The sequence below is a fragment of the Squalius cephalus genome (assembly GCF_949319135.1).
Source record: "Squalius cephalus genome assembly, chromosome: 4".
NCBI lineage: Eukaryota > Metazoa > Chordata > Actinopteri > Cypriniformes > Leuciscidae > Squalius > Squalius cephalus.
Genome location: NC_137125.1, coordinates 53372921 through 53385135, shown reverse-complemented (window position 1 = coordinate 53385135; position 12215 = coordinate 53372921). Strand labels below are relative to the sequence as shown.

General features: G+C 36.0%; 1 protein-coding gene across 2 annotated transcripts in view; it reads right to left on the bottom strand.

The window, feature by feature from the left end:
* grm8a (glutamate receptor, metabotropic 8a) overlaps positions 1–12215 on the bottom strand; it is a 204813-nt gene that overhangs the window by 45209 nt on the left and 147389 nt on the right. For both annotated transcript variants that reach the window (XM_079870081.1, XM_079870082.1), the window contains exon 7: positions 1180–1380. In XM_079870081.1, coding sequence (XP_079726207.1) covers positions 1180–1380 — 201 coding nt within the window. The remainder of the gene's footprint in view (positions 1–1179; positions 1381–12215) is intronic.

Genomic DNA, 12215 nt, shown 5'->3' with positions numbered 1-12215 from the left:
GGAAGAAGATTGTGCCAGTTGCACAGGGCGATCTGTGATTGCGAGGATTAATGAATGATGCTAGAGGTAAGAAATATGAAAAATGAGTGAAAACACTTGAATATGTACATAGAGAAGCTCGACTGTTAAGATAAGTATGCTGCATTGTTAATAGACATGCCAGCGGCGTTGCATAGTAAAATATGGCATAACACTGTATAATAACTTTCATTAATATGGCTTTAACACGCATTATACTGTGAGGCTAAGAGGGAATAATTGAAAAATGAGAATTCTTTGATCATTTATTCACCCTCGTGTTGCAAACAAAACATTTTTTTTTCTTGGAATACAAAATTCCATGATATTTAATTAAAAGTCATTGGTTTTTAAATCTCGTTGTATCAATCACAACACTAAACATTTGAATATGCACAAGGGGACTTTTTTTATTAAAGCAAATAATAACTTCAATTTGAGTTCTCAAACAATTCTTCAACATCTCTTTTTGTGCCCCAAGAAGAAATTTTATAATTTGATATATACCAATGGTACATAAAAATAATCACTTGTACATGTTTTATGACATTTAAACAGTTTTAATGTACACTGCTGTTCAGAAGACTCTTCTGCTCACCATGGCTGCATTTATTTGATTAAAAATACTGCTATATTGTGAAAAATTATTAAAATTTAAAATAACTGTTTTGTGTGTGAATATATTGTAAAATGTAATTTATTCCTGTGATCAAAGCTGAATTTTCAGAATCATTACTCCAGTCTTCAGTGTCACATGATTTTTTGCTGATTTAAAAAAAAAAAAAAAAAAAAAAAAAAATATATATATATATATAACAGCATTTATTTAAAATGGAAATCTTTTGCAACATTATAAATGCCTTTACTTGCACTTTTAATGCATCATTGCTGAATAAAAGTGCTATTTTATTTTATATTATCATACTCACCCCAAAGCTAATTAAGCATTACATAATGTAAAAATGTATAATATTTGTATTAAAAGTAGTTGTAAAGTGTAACCAGAGGCAGAAACCAGACTTGAATCACTTACTGTACATTGCAAATAAATTGACTTGAAACTTGACCTCCATCATTGATTTGTGAACAGCACTCTTGAGATTTGGTTTGAGACTCGCAAACATCTCTGACTGTGGTTCAGCTGAGCATCTGAGCACTCACCATTGAAATTAACGCTCCGGATGTATCCCAGCAGCTCCTTTCCATTGATATTGCTCATGCGGGGACAGAGTCCGGGGTATCCGAAGCAGTAATCCCTGTGCATGCGGTGCAGAGCGTGTGCCATCGCATACACCGCATCCATCACGAACTGAACCTTCCCTTCCTGCTCGTAGCTGGAGTCACGGCCCACCTTCTCCAGGCCTGCGCAAACACACACAAAACACACATCTTCAGCAAACACAGCTTTAGTCTCTTAACAGGGAACGCTCTCAGGAGGTTCTGGCAAGGTTCTTTTACAGTTATGAACAAATGTTCTTCCAGTAATGTTAATAAAATGTTCATTCTTAGTTATCTGGTCTTTCATAATGTTCTCAAAACGTAAGCACAAAAACATTATCTTTACATCGGTCATGGCCCTTTTTTTTTTTTTGGAAATGGTTTAGTTGGAGTTTATTTTATTTTATTTTTTTTTACAATTTTACCACTTGTTTCGGAATGTTCAGAGAACATTCAAAAGTAACATTCCAAAAATGTTTGCAAAATGATCAAATGGAATGTTCACTTAAAGGGGCTATATGCACTTTTTCTACTAAAATGAATCCTTTTTTTATTGCCTGTGTAATCTCACATTAAAATGATCCACTTGGCGGGTTTTGCTATTACCTCTGAAAGCAAGTATTCATATTTCTATGTGAAGGCTCCGGGTCGGATTTACCGCGAAATCCAGTGACGTGACTGAGACATGCATGCGCGCTCCCGAGCCTCTCGCCTCGTCTACTGACTTTGCACTCAACAGCGACGACACTGCAACTTATGACCTGGAGTCTGTTAACACTAAGAAACGACCTGCTCCCAGCACAACACAGACTCCAACACAAACTCCACATAATGATAAAAAACAAAAAAAAGTTTTATCTGCTGAAGCTCGTAAGGCCAAACGTGAATCGGATCAACTTCGGACGAAAACACGAATCAACATCGGCACTCGCTTGTAAACGTATTGGTTGCAATCTGAAACATCACCGCTAGAGGCCACTGAAAACTACATATAGCCCCTTTAACGGTCGCATTACATTTTTAAAACATGAAAAAAAACGTTTAGGGAACATTCAGCAAAAAAAAAAAAACGTTTTCATAGGAACGTTAACCAAACATGTTTTTGCTGCTGGGGAGCATAAGATGTTTAATTTGGAGACTCCACTCTTGCAGATGCAGTAATTCTCGTTGTAATAAATTGCTCTTATGCACGTATGCACTCGTTAGAGTAATTAGCTAATCGAGTCCTTGAGGAGGCGTGTGTGTGCCGGCCATCTGATGCACACATTCTCCGTTAAAGGCAACAGCGAGAATGTGATCTTTCCAAACAAATATGTTCTTCCATATCTCTCAAGATGGCGAAAGTAATATCACGCCTGCCGTTCTGAACAAATATTCCAGCTGTTGTTGTGCGTAAATTGAATTTGGCTCAGGCATCTATGATTATTTCTCTCATAATCACCAGAGCGCTTTCCAAGTTGGTGTATTTTCAACAAAAGCATCAGATGCCTCCAGGAAGATCTTTCTTCTCCCGCCACAGTTTTTGACGCAATGAAAGATAAATAAAATATGAAGGTGAATTAGCAAGACCTGGAGTCCTCCATCGCTTCTGCTGTCAGTGAGGAATTAATAGGCTCCTGTAAATGAAATCCAATCCGCTTTTATAGTGCTTTCAGAGCAATGGGAAAATGATGCATTTGGTCTTCCAAACACCAGACAGATTACCTGACCTGCACCGTGTGATAAATACAGCAGAGAAAATCACTCCCAGTGTCAAAACAAGGTGGACATCACGTTTATTTGTGGTTTCAACAGCACAACGACATAACATTTACACTCAAACTCAAAAGTCATGAGATATGTTTGGAAAGCAATGCATATACTATATAGTTCCTACCATTAGAAAAAGAGAATGTAAAGCATCATGCAATGATTTCAAACAGTAGTATGCTACCATGATGTCACATGATTTCAATATTTCACCAGATGTTATTATGTAATATACAATATTCATATTCATCCTTTACATTTTATGCGATTTTCCAATCCAGTCAAATAAGAAAACGTGTTAAGAAGTGTGACTGATATCATTTCTGGCACATTTGTCAACTCAAACTATTTTGCAATATACAGTGTGTGCACTGCATATACTAGAAGTGAAATAATCAGATGACCTATTATTCTAAAATATGACACACCCAAAGGACAGTGGCTGCGTCCGAAATCACATAAAGTAATTACTTCACAATCTCTAAAAAAGTATGTTCTATACAGTATGAATGTGTGTATAATCTGGACGTTCTACATTTGCCATGTTGTCATTATCATGTGACCTACCAGTCGCTTCACTGCCATTCACAAACCCTCTCCCGTGGCCTCATGGGATAGTATAGTGTCCATCATATGCACACTTCAGAATCTCACTAGAAGTATAGGACATCTGGGCACTTTCTACCGACTCTTTTATGAGTACTGTGAATTCAGACATGCTTCTTTTGTCACATAATGTTTTTCACCTATTATGTAGTGAGGAAGTATGCGATTTTGGATGCAGCCACTGTGTGGAATACTGTATCCCACAATGCAATGCTCTCGAATTGACCTTCAAACCAGAAGTAATGACAGATTTAAAAATTTGTAACATTTTACGCACCAAAAGTTGACACAAAACTAGATAAAAATGCAAAATACTCAGTTTGAATATTTTAAATAAATAAAATATAATAAATAATGTAAACATGTAGTTAATTAATATTACTCAGTACTTATGTTACGATTCCTGTTCCAAAAAAAGAACATGGGAAACACTGGGGTTTAAATACACAAGATAACAATGGCTGGAACAAGGAACAGGTGAGAGTGAGTAGCTATGCAGATAAATAAGGGTAACTATGGAAACAAACCAGGGACTAAGGAAACAAGGCAAACACAGGATGTAAAACACAGAAACCATGAGGACAGGAACTACATATCAAAATAAGAGTCCTATGACACAAAACGGGGAAACACAAAATGTATAATTATTACACTGAAACAAGTACCATTACAATAAAGTGTAGCCTAATATAATATAATATAATATAATATAATATAATATAATATAATATAATATAATATAATATAATATAATATTATATAATATAATATAATATAATATAATATAATATAATATAATATAATATAATTAGTGCTGTCAATTTGATTAATCGTGATTAGTCACATCTAACATAAAAGTTTATATATATATATATATATATATATATATATATATATATGAAGAGTTCAGATGCAAAAGCCTCTAAGTGCCATCTGAAATTTTCTTCTAGAATGATCTTTTTATGAAGCTCATATTTAAGTTCAGTAATTTCACTTAAATGGCAATGGAAATTACCTATTAATTGCCATTTAAGTGAAATTACTGAACTTAAATAAACGAGCTTGATAAAAATGATCATTCTAGAAGAAAATTTCAGATGGCACTTAGAGGCTTTTGCATCTGAACTCTTCATATATATATATATATATATATATATATATATATATATATATATATATATATATATATATATATATATATACATACAAAATGTTTGCTAGGTGCGATTAATTGTGAATAATCAATCTGACAGCACTGTATAATATAATATAATATAATATAATATAATATAATATAATATAATATAATATAATATAATATAATATAGAAATTATGGAAACTACTCACATGTAAAAAATAAAAGCCTATACACTGCATACTCCACAGGTAGTGAGCTAGTATTCTGAACAACCTTGCATATTTATTTTGTTCATCAGATGCTTTCATCCAAAATGACTTACAAATGAGGAAACGTGAGCGATTAACCCTAAGACGGCAATACTAGCAGTGCCACGATCCAGAAGTTCACATGTTGCCTTGGGTGCAGAGCTGGAGCTGAGGGGGTTTGAGTGATCAAACAATAATCACAGAACAATGTCCTGTTTTTATGTTGATTAAGGCTGTTCTGTGTCTCTGTTGAGCAGGACTAGAGGAAACAAACTGACGTTTATTGAGTGTTTGATGACAGCACGGATGACGGACAGCTTAATGAGACGAACAAGAGTCTAAATTAAATGTCAATTACTGGCACAAATTAAATTCCCTCCCTTTCATTTCGCTTCCATTTCTGGAGACTACTACTGTTAAAAACACCAGTACTTTCCTCTCTCACTAGAGTTTGTCGCAGGCTGACAATATCATAGAAAAGGAAGAAGATTGTGCTCACCGTAATGACTGGCAGTGTCATGAATATGCACAAATTGTCCGGCTTCCAACTTATGCAACTCTCACACTGAATTACGCCGTGTGTGCCAACATTGAGACAATAATCACCATTCTATATGCTATCTTATGCTAATGAGGACACTTTTGCTACATAATATATGCACATCTGACTACATTACTCAGGCCAAGCTTGGAAAAACATCCAAACCTGTCTTTGTCAACAGCAGCACTTGAGCTGAAGTGTTCAGGGCTGGTTAAAGTCATGTGGTTAAAGCTAAAATAACAAATACATTGTTGCATGTGCAAACAAATGACACACAATCACTATCTGAGTCAATCTAAAAAGACTATTGAAAGAGCCCACCCACAGGTCTCTATAGGGGTTTTCACACCAGGTAATTATAGGAACTTAGTAATAGGAACCAGTAGAAGTGAAACTAGAGGAGCTGAGTAAAAACATTAAGGGCCCTATCTTGCACCCAGCGCAACTGACGCATGTATCATTCCTATTTTGCACCCGACACACAGCGGACTCTTCCCTCCACAGACGCACGTCGGTAAATTAGGGAATGAACTTGCGCTCCCGGGGGCGGTTCAGTGAAAAGAGGAGGCGTGTTCTGGCGCAAACGTTCCCTGGTGCTATTTTGCAGTTTCAGAAAACAATTCCTCCACTGACCAGGAAAAACCTCGTCTAAAGTCAGTGGCGCGTTATTCAATGGTGCGTTCAAATGCTATTTTAAGGGCGCATGCTTGGCCATAATGTAGCGTGTGCACAACGCGCATACACTTTGCTTCTCTACTCTACACAGACGCAGCAGTTCACATTTTTGCAAACCATACATAATTACAAGGAAAAATATTCCACACGAGGGAAATCATTGTGGTGTCCATGAAGATGTGAAAAAATAGGCATAAATCTAGCTTACACATTTACCCAAATTATTATACGCCTGTTTAACCGAAGCTAATCTGGGTGTGTTTCTCCATCCCTATTAGGGATGTCAACGATTAATCGGCGATCGATTAATTGTCGACAATACGTTTAATCGATACAACTTATCGATCATCGATTAAGCAGGTCTTCATGCGCGTGCGCGCTGCTCAACCGCGAAACATGTAAAGCGAGCGCGCCGGAGTTATGTTTGGGACCATTTTACACCTTCATCATGACTATAAGTTTGCGTGTGTATTCGCAGCCTTTTGTTTTGTGCAAATGTAAGTTGTAATACTGTTTATTTTGTTTATGCCTATATATATCTGATTTATCTCATATTGGATGCGTTTGGTTAAGAATTAACTCTGTAGTAAAGCGTCAGCTTCAGCGCGCGCAGCTCAAACGGCAGTGCACGACTAATAATGACTATTGGGACTGTAATATTACATAACATTATAAAGAGAACAATACTGTAATAAAACGTGAATTATTTGGGTTTAGTTGCCGTGTCGCGTTGCTCCAGGAAGAGCGCGTCCACAACATGAGTAGTTCTGAATGAATGGCACGTAACTTAGTTCAATCAATCACAGTTTGTGCATGAATTTGCGTCATTTTGTGCAGATATAATTTGTAATATTATGTTTATTTTGAATATATCTGATTAATCTCATATAGGATGCGTTTCTTTTAGATAAATAATGTGCTAGCAAAGTGCTCCAGTTTAACGGCAGCAGATTCATTCAGCGCGTGCAGTTGTTCCAGGAAGAGCGCGTCCACAACAGTCACACATTATAAGCGCATACGAGGCAGCGTTGGTGACACGTTGTATTAGTAGTTAATTATATTTGATTATTAAATAATTAATTTAATTATCAATCACATCGAAACATTTTACAATCCTACTAGCCCTTTATTTATATTTAAAACCATTCTCATTGATTTGGTGAGGAACATAGCGTTTTGAGCAACATTTGCAGACAGGCATGCTGTTGGCCATAGTCACTGCAGTAGACGCATATTGCAGTATTACGGCTAACGATTAATCGATTAATTGATCGTTAATTTAAATGACGATCGATCATGGGAATTTGTGAAAATTGACATCCCTAATCCTCATACAATGTCACTTCTCTGTGTTTTACGGCCCTGATGAGAACGTCGGTCTCCTCGGCTGTGAACCGCTCCTGGCAAATCTGGCGTTATAATAGCAATCCGCCATGGAACAAGCGCGCCTGCTCTTAAAGGGAATGTGAGATGACGCTCTGATTGGTTTATTTCACGTTACGCCCAAACCACACCTATGAGTAATGAAGCGACTTCAGACCAACACATTTTAGATTTGCGTCGGGCGCAAGAGTCATTTATCCCGCCGGTATAATAGCAACAGCGCCCGAGATCCGCCCACAAAGTTACTTGTGTTTCGCGTTTGATACTTGCGTTTCAGATCGTTAAAATAGGGCCCTATGACTCTATGATTTTCTGATCCAGAGATATCTCTCATCTTTTAATGGAAGTCTAGTGGTTGCTAGGGTGCTGTAACTGGTTGCTAGGTCTGGTTTTAGAATTTATGTCACCACTTATTGGCTGCTTGAACAAAATAAGCCCAACCCACAAATCTTCGTGACATTCTGAGCTAGAGATACGATCTCACAAAGTTCTTGCCAATGTTAAGTCTATTGGACTTTTTCACCCAGTTTTCCCTCCCACCAGGACGAACATCATAAGCCCGATCGATTATAAAAGTCATATCAAGCCACACGATTGGACGAGTTACACGCCAAATTTATGTCCGGAAGAATAATAAGCATGAGAGATTACAATAGAGACACTAATTATAATCTCACATATATAAAACTTAGTTTGAGATGCAAACATTTAAACACTTTAAATGATAAATGTAATATAATCAAACCAGAAAAGGCAGCGTTTCACAGTTTCGCCTGCAAAATAACCCCAAAAAAGCCCCTGAATCTGACCGAGGTCCAGACAGCCGATCCGGTTTGCCACCGGGGAGCACATTTCTCAACCCATCACTGCAAATTCTCCAAGCTGATGGGATTCCTGAACTTCAAAATGAGACTGACACTCACGCTGCCCGAGACCCGGTGCCCTCTTTCCCCGAGCCATTACAGCTCACGGTGTGCTGTCGCCAGTGCAATACAGGACTTTAAACAGCTTTGATTCATGTGAGGAAAGGCTAAACACATTCAGACAACTGTTATTTTATTTCAAAGCGTTCTCCTCTTTTCAGCAGGTTAGTCATTGTGTAAGTGCTCGCCCGGTCGAAGAAAGAGTCAAAGCACGGCATGGCACCGGAGACTAGTGTTATCGTTGGCAATAATACGGAGCGTGAAATCGCATTAAGAGTTGCGGCTGAGGTTCTGCCACCTTGTGCTCTCCAGGGTTTGCAGGGATAAAGTTTTCCAGGGATGCGAGACCGACGCCAATCTCACAGGAGTCGGATCCGTCGTGTCAGAAGAGGAAGTCAAGGCTGTTTGTTCACTTAGACTTCCTGTTCCTCAGCGAGGTGAGAGTCCCAACTGAGGATGCTGGCTTTTAATTACCACTCACTCAGGGTAATAAATTACACACTCCAGCAGAGGACTCTCACACTGACAGACTGAGCCCATTCATCACTCACACACCACGAGGTGAAATGGAGAAATAGAAGGAAAAAAACACATGAAACACGTCCAAGTCATATTTTACTTCAAAATCTGAAGAACGAAATGAGAAAACACATTGAAAAGGAACTTTATGCCAGTTTCGCACATCACCATCTCAATTTTTTATTGTTTTAAATCAAATAAATAGTATAATAAATAAATGAAATAAAGATAAAATAAAATGTAAGCTACAATACAATTAAAAAGTAAAATCAATTTAAAGTACAATAAAACAAAACTAAATAATAACAACAATAACAATATTAACTAATTACTAAGAACATTAATATAAATATTAATGTAATGAGATATATATATACACTGTATCTATCTATATATATTTGAAATGTGTAGTTTGTTTAAATTAAATTACATTTAAAATACAATAAAACTAAACTAAATAAGAACCAATAATAGTGTAGTATATATAATAATATTTTGTATAATATTTCATAATTATATATTGCATATATAATAACATTTAAATTTAAAGTTTACATTTTTATTTATTTTATTTATCATATTATTTTATTTATTTTTACTTCATTTAAATAACTTTATTTTAATAAATGGTAGTATGCTGATTCAAATAAAAAAGTCCTATGTATTGTTGTATTTTAATGATAACAGTGAATAAAAGTTTTACAGAAAAAAAATTAAATCATCATTAAAAATCACAGGTATTACAAAACAAATGTAAATGAAAACATGAAAATACCTAATGTAACATTTAAAACATTTTAAAAAAATCTTCCTTTTCTTCTTGCAAAATCTAACTAATCTAGCGAAATGTGAAGAGGATGTGCTTTAATGATAGTAACCTTCAGCACTTGGAAAGAGGAAAATACACAGCGTTTCTGAATTATTCTCTTGTTTTTTCCATGAAATGGCCAAAATTGCTCTAAATGGTGCCAAGTTATAGCAAGTGCAGCACTGAGAGGCTTCACAACGCTTGGTGTTACAGAAACATAAAAGAGACACACATCTGAACAGTAAGTGCATGTCACAAAGTCAGAAGATGATGTGATAAAAGCCAAGCATGTGATTTCCAGCGTGATTCGCAGTGCATGATGGGTAATCGAGCGCCTTTAGCATTCACAGCACGATCCTCCAAACACCGCCTGCCGTCTTCAAAACCCTTTACTCCATTATACGTCCTCTGTCTGAAGACGAGCGCTCTCATGTCTGAGAGATCAATGAGTCTGGCGTGTGATGATGAACCACGAAACCCTCCGAACGAACGGGGGAAAAGCAGAGAAAGACAAACTTCCATCGTTCAGCTAATGACACCATGCCTGTTTCCCACTGAGAGCTAATAGTCGTGTTTTCTATAGGGAGATGAAGACACGTTTCTTTGACTTTTTATCAGATGCACATGGGGTTTATTCACTTTAGCATTCTCTTGTTTCGGATTAAACAGAAATAAACCACACAAGTGACACTACAACAGCAGCTCCAAAGTTAAAGATAGCATTTCTACTGCAGAAACATCAGACTCTGCTGAACCTGTCACATCACAAGTGGTTATCGCCGCTGATGACTCTGAATTTGTCAGTGCAAATCGCTGTCAGACTTTCTGACCAACAGGACAAGGAGTTCAGAATTGTAGGTCAGTCTGTGAAGGGTTTTAAACGACCAACACACACACGTCTCAAACGGCCCTTCAGGGGTTAATCAGATCAGCAACATGCATGTGTGTTTCAGATTATTAATGTAACAGATGAATTAAAACTAACATATACTATTATAATATACACTTATCATTCATTTATGTATCTTTTTTTTAATTAATTAATACTTTTATACAGCAAGGATGCATTAAATTGATCAAAAGTGACATTTATAATGTTACAAAAGATTTCTATTTCAAATAAACGCTTTTGATCTTTGTAATCATCAAAGGATTTTTTAATTAGCACAACTGTTTTCAACATTGATGATGATCAGAAATGTTTTTTGAGACGCAAATCAGCATATTAGAATGATTTCTGAAAAAAAGATATTCTTATAGAAAACAGTTATTTTAATTAATAATAATATTTTACAATATTATAGTTTTTACTGTGTTTATGATCAAATAAATGCAGCCTTGGTGAGCAAAAGAGACTTCTTTTAAAAAGTAAATAAAAATAAAAAAACTTTAAAAGCGACGTTGGTGAGTATGAAATGATGTCAATCGTTAGTTGGCTGGTAATATTTTTTATAACTTCTAACTAGGGCTGCACAATTAATCGAATTTGTAATCGCGATTACAATTACAGATGCCACAATTATGTAATCGTTTAAAGGTGCAATTACAAAAAAAAGTTCACTTACATTATTCTGTGTGCTTAAGATGTGTTGTTGTTCTTTCTACAGCTTATCTTAAGGGTTTTCCCCATTGTTTTTTGTTTTTTTGTTTTAATATAACATTATAATATACCATGCATATATTTAGGCCTACTTTGGTTTGGTTTCTTGAATTGTTTTATACATATATATATATATTATATATAATTATTATTATTTTTTTTATTATTTTTTTTTTGACATTTGAGGCTTAATGCTATAGAAAAGCAAAAATAAACGTTTTCCAGGAAGAGTGTTTTCAGCTGGTTTATTTTGATATAACAATATGTCATGCAGTGGCTTCAAACAATGGCATAAAGCTATTCAAAACATCATTCAATGTAAATTGTATCAGGAATAATCGACAATTATGATTTTTGTCATAATCGTGCAGCCCTAATTCTAACAATGCAATGTTGTGAGAACATGAACGATGCTCGGGACGGTGCACAGGCCAGCGCTGCACATTCACCAAAGTTTAAGAATTGCCCATTTAAATATTCAAGTGCAAGAAGGAGCGATAGGGAGCTCAATCTGTTACTCACGCGTGTGTGGGAAGTTTAAACACCCGAAGCGCGCACACAGAAAGCTGCGTCTTCTTGCGCTTGAATGGTCAAATTCACACAAAATGAGGTTATAAAACTGCCTGTCTCAGCGAGTATCCTAGCAAACACTGCCGGTTATGGCTTAAGTGAACGTAGACACTGGAGAAAGACAACGCATGTGTATCAGTATCAGTGTATTGGATCCGTGCATTCACTCTTAAAGTGACAGCAGCCTAATATTTCTGCAGCTCTCTGTGTTTTTAATG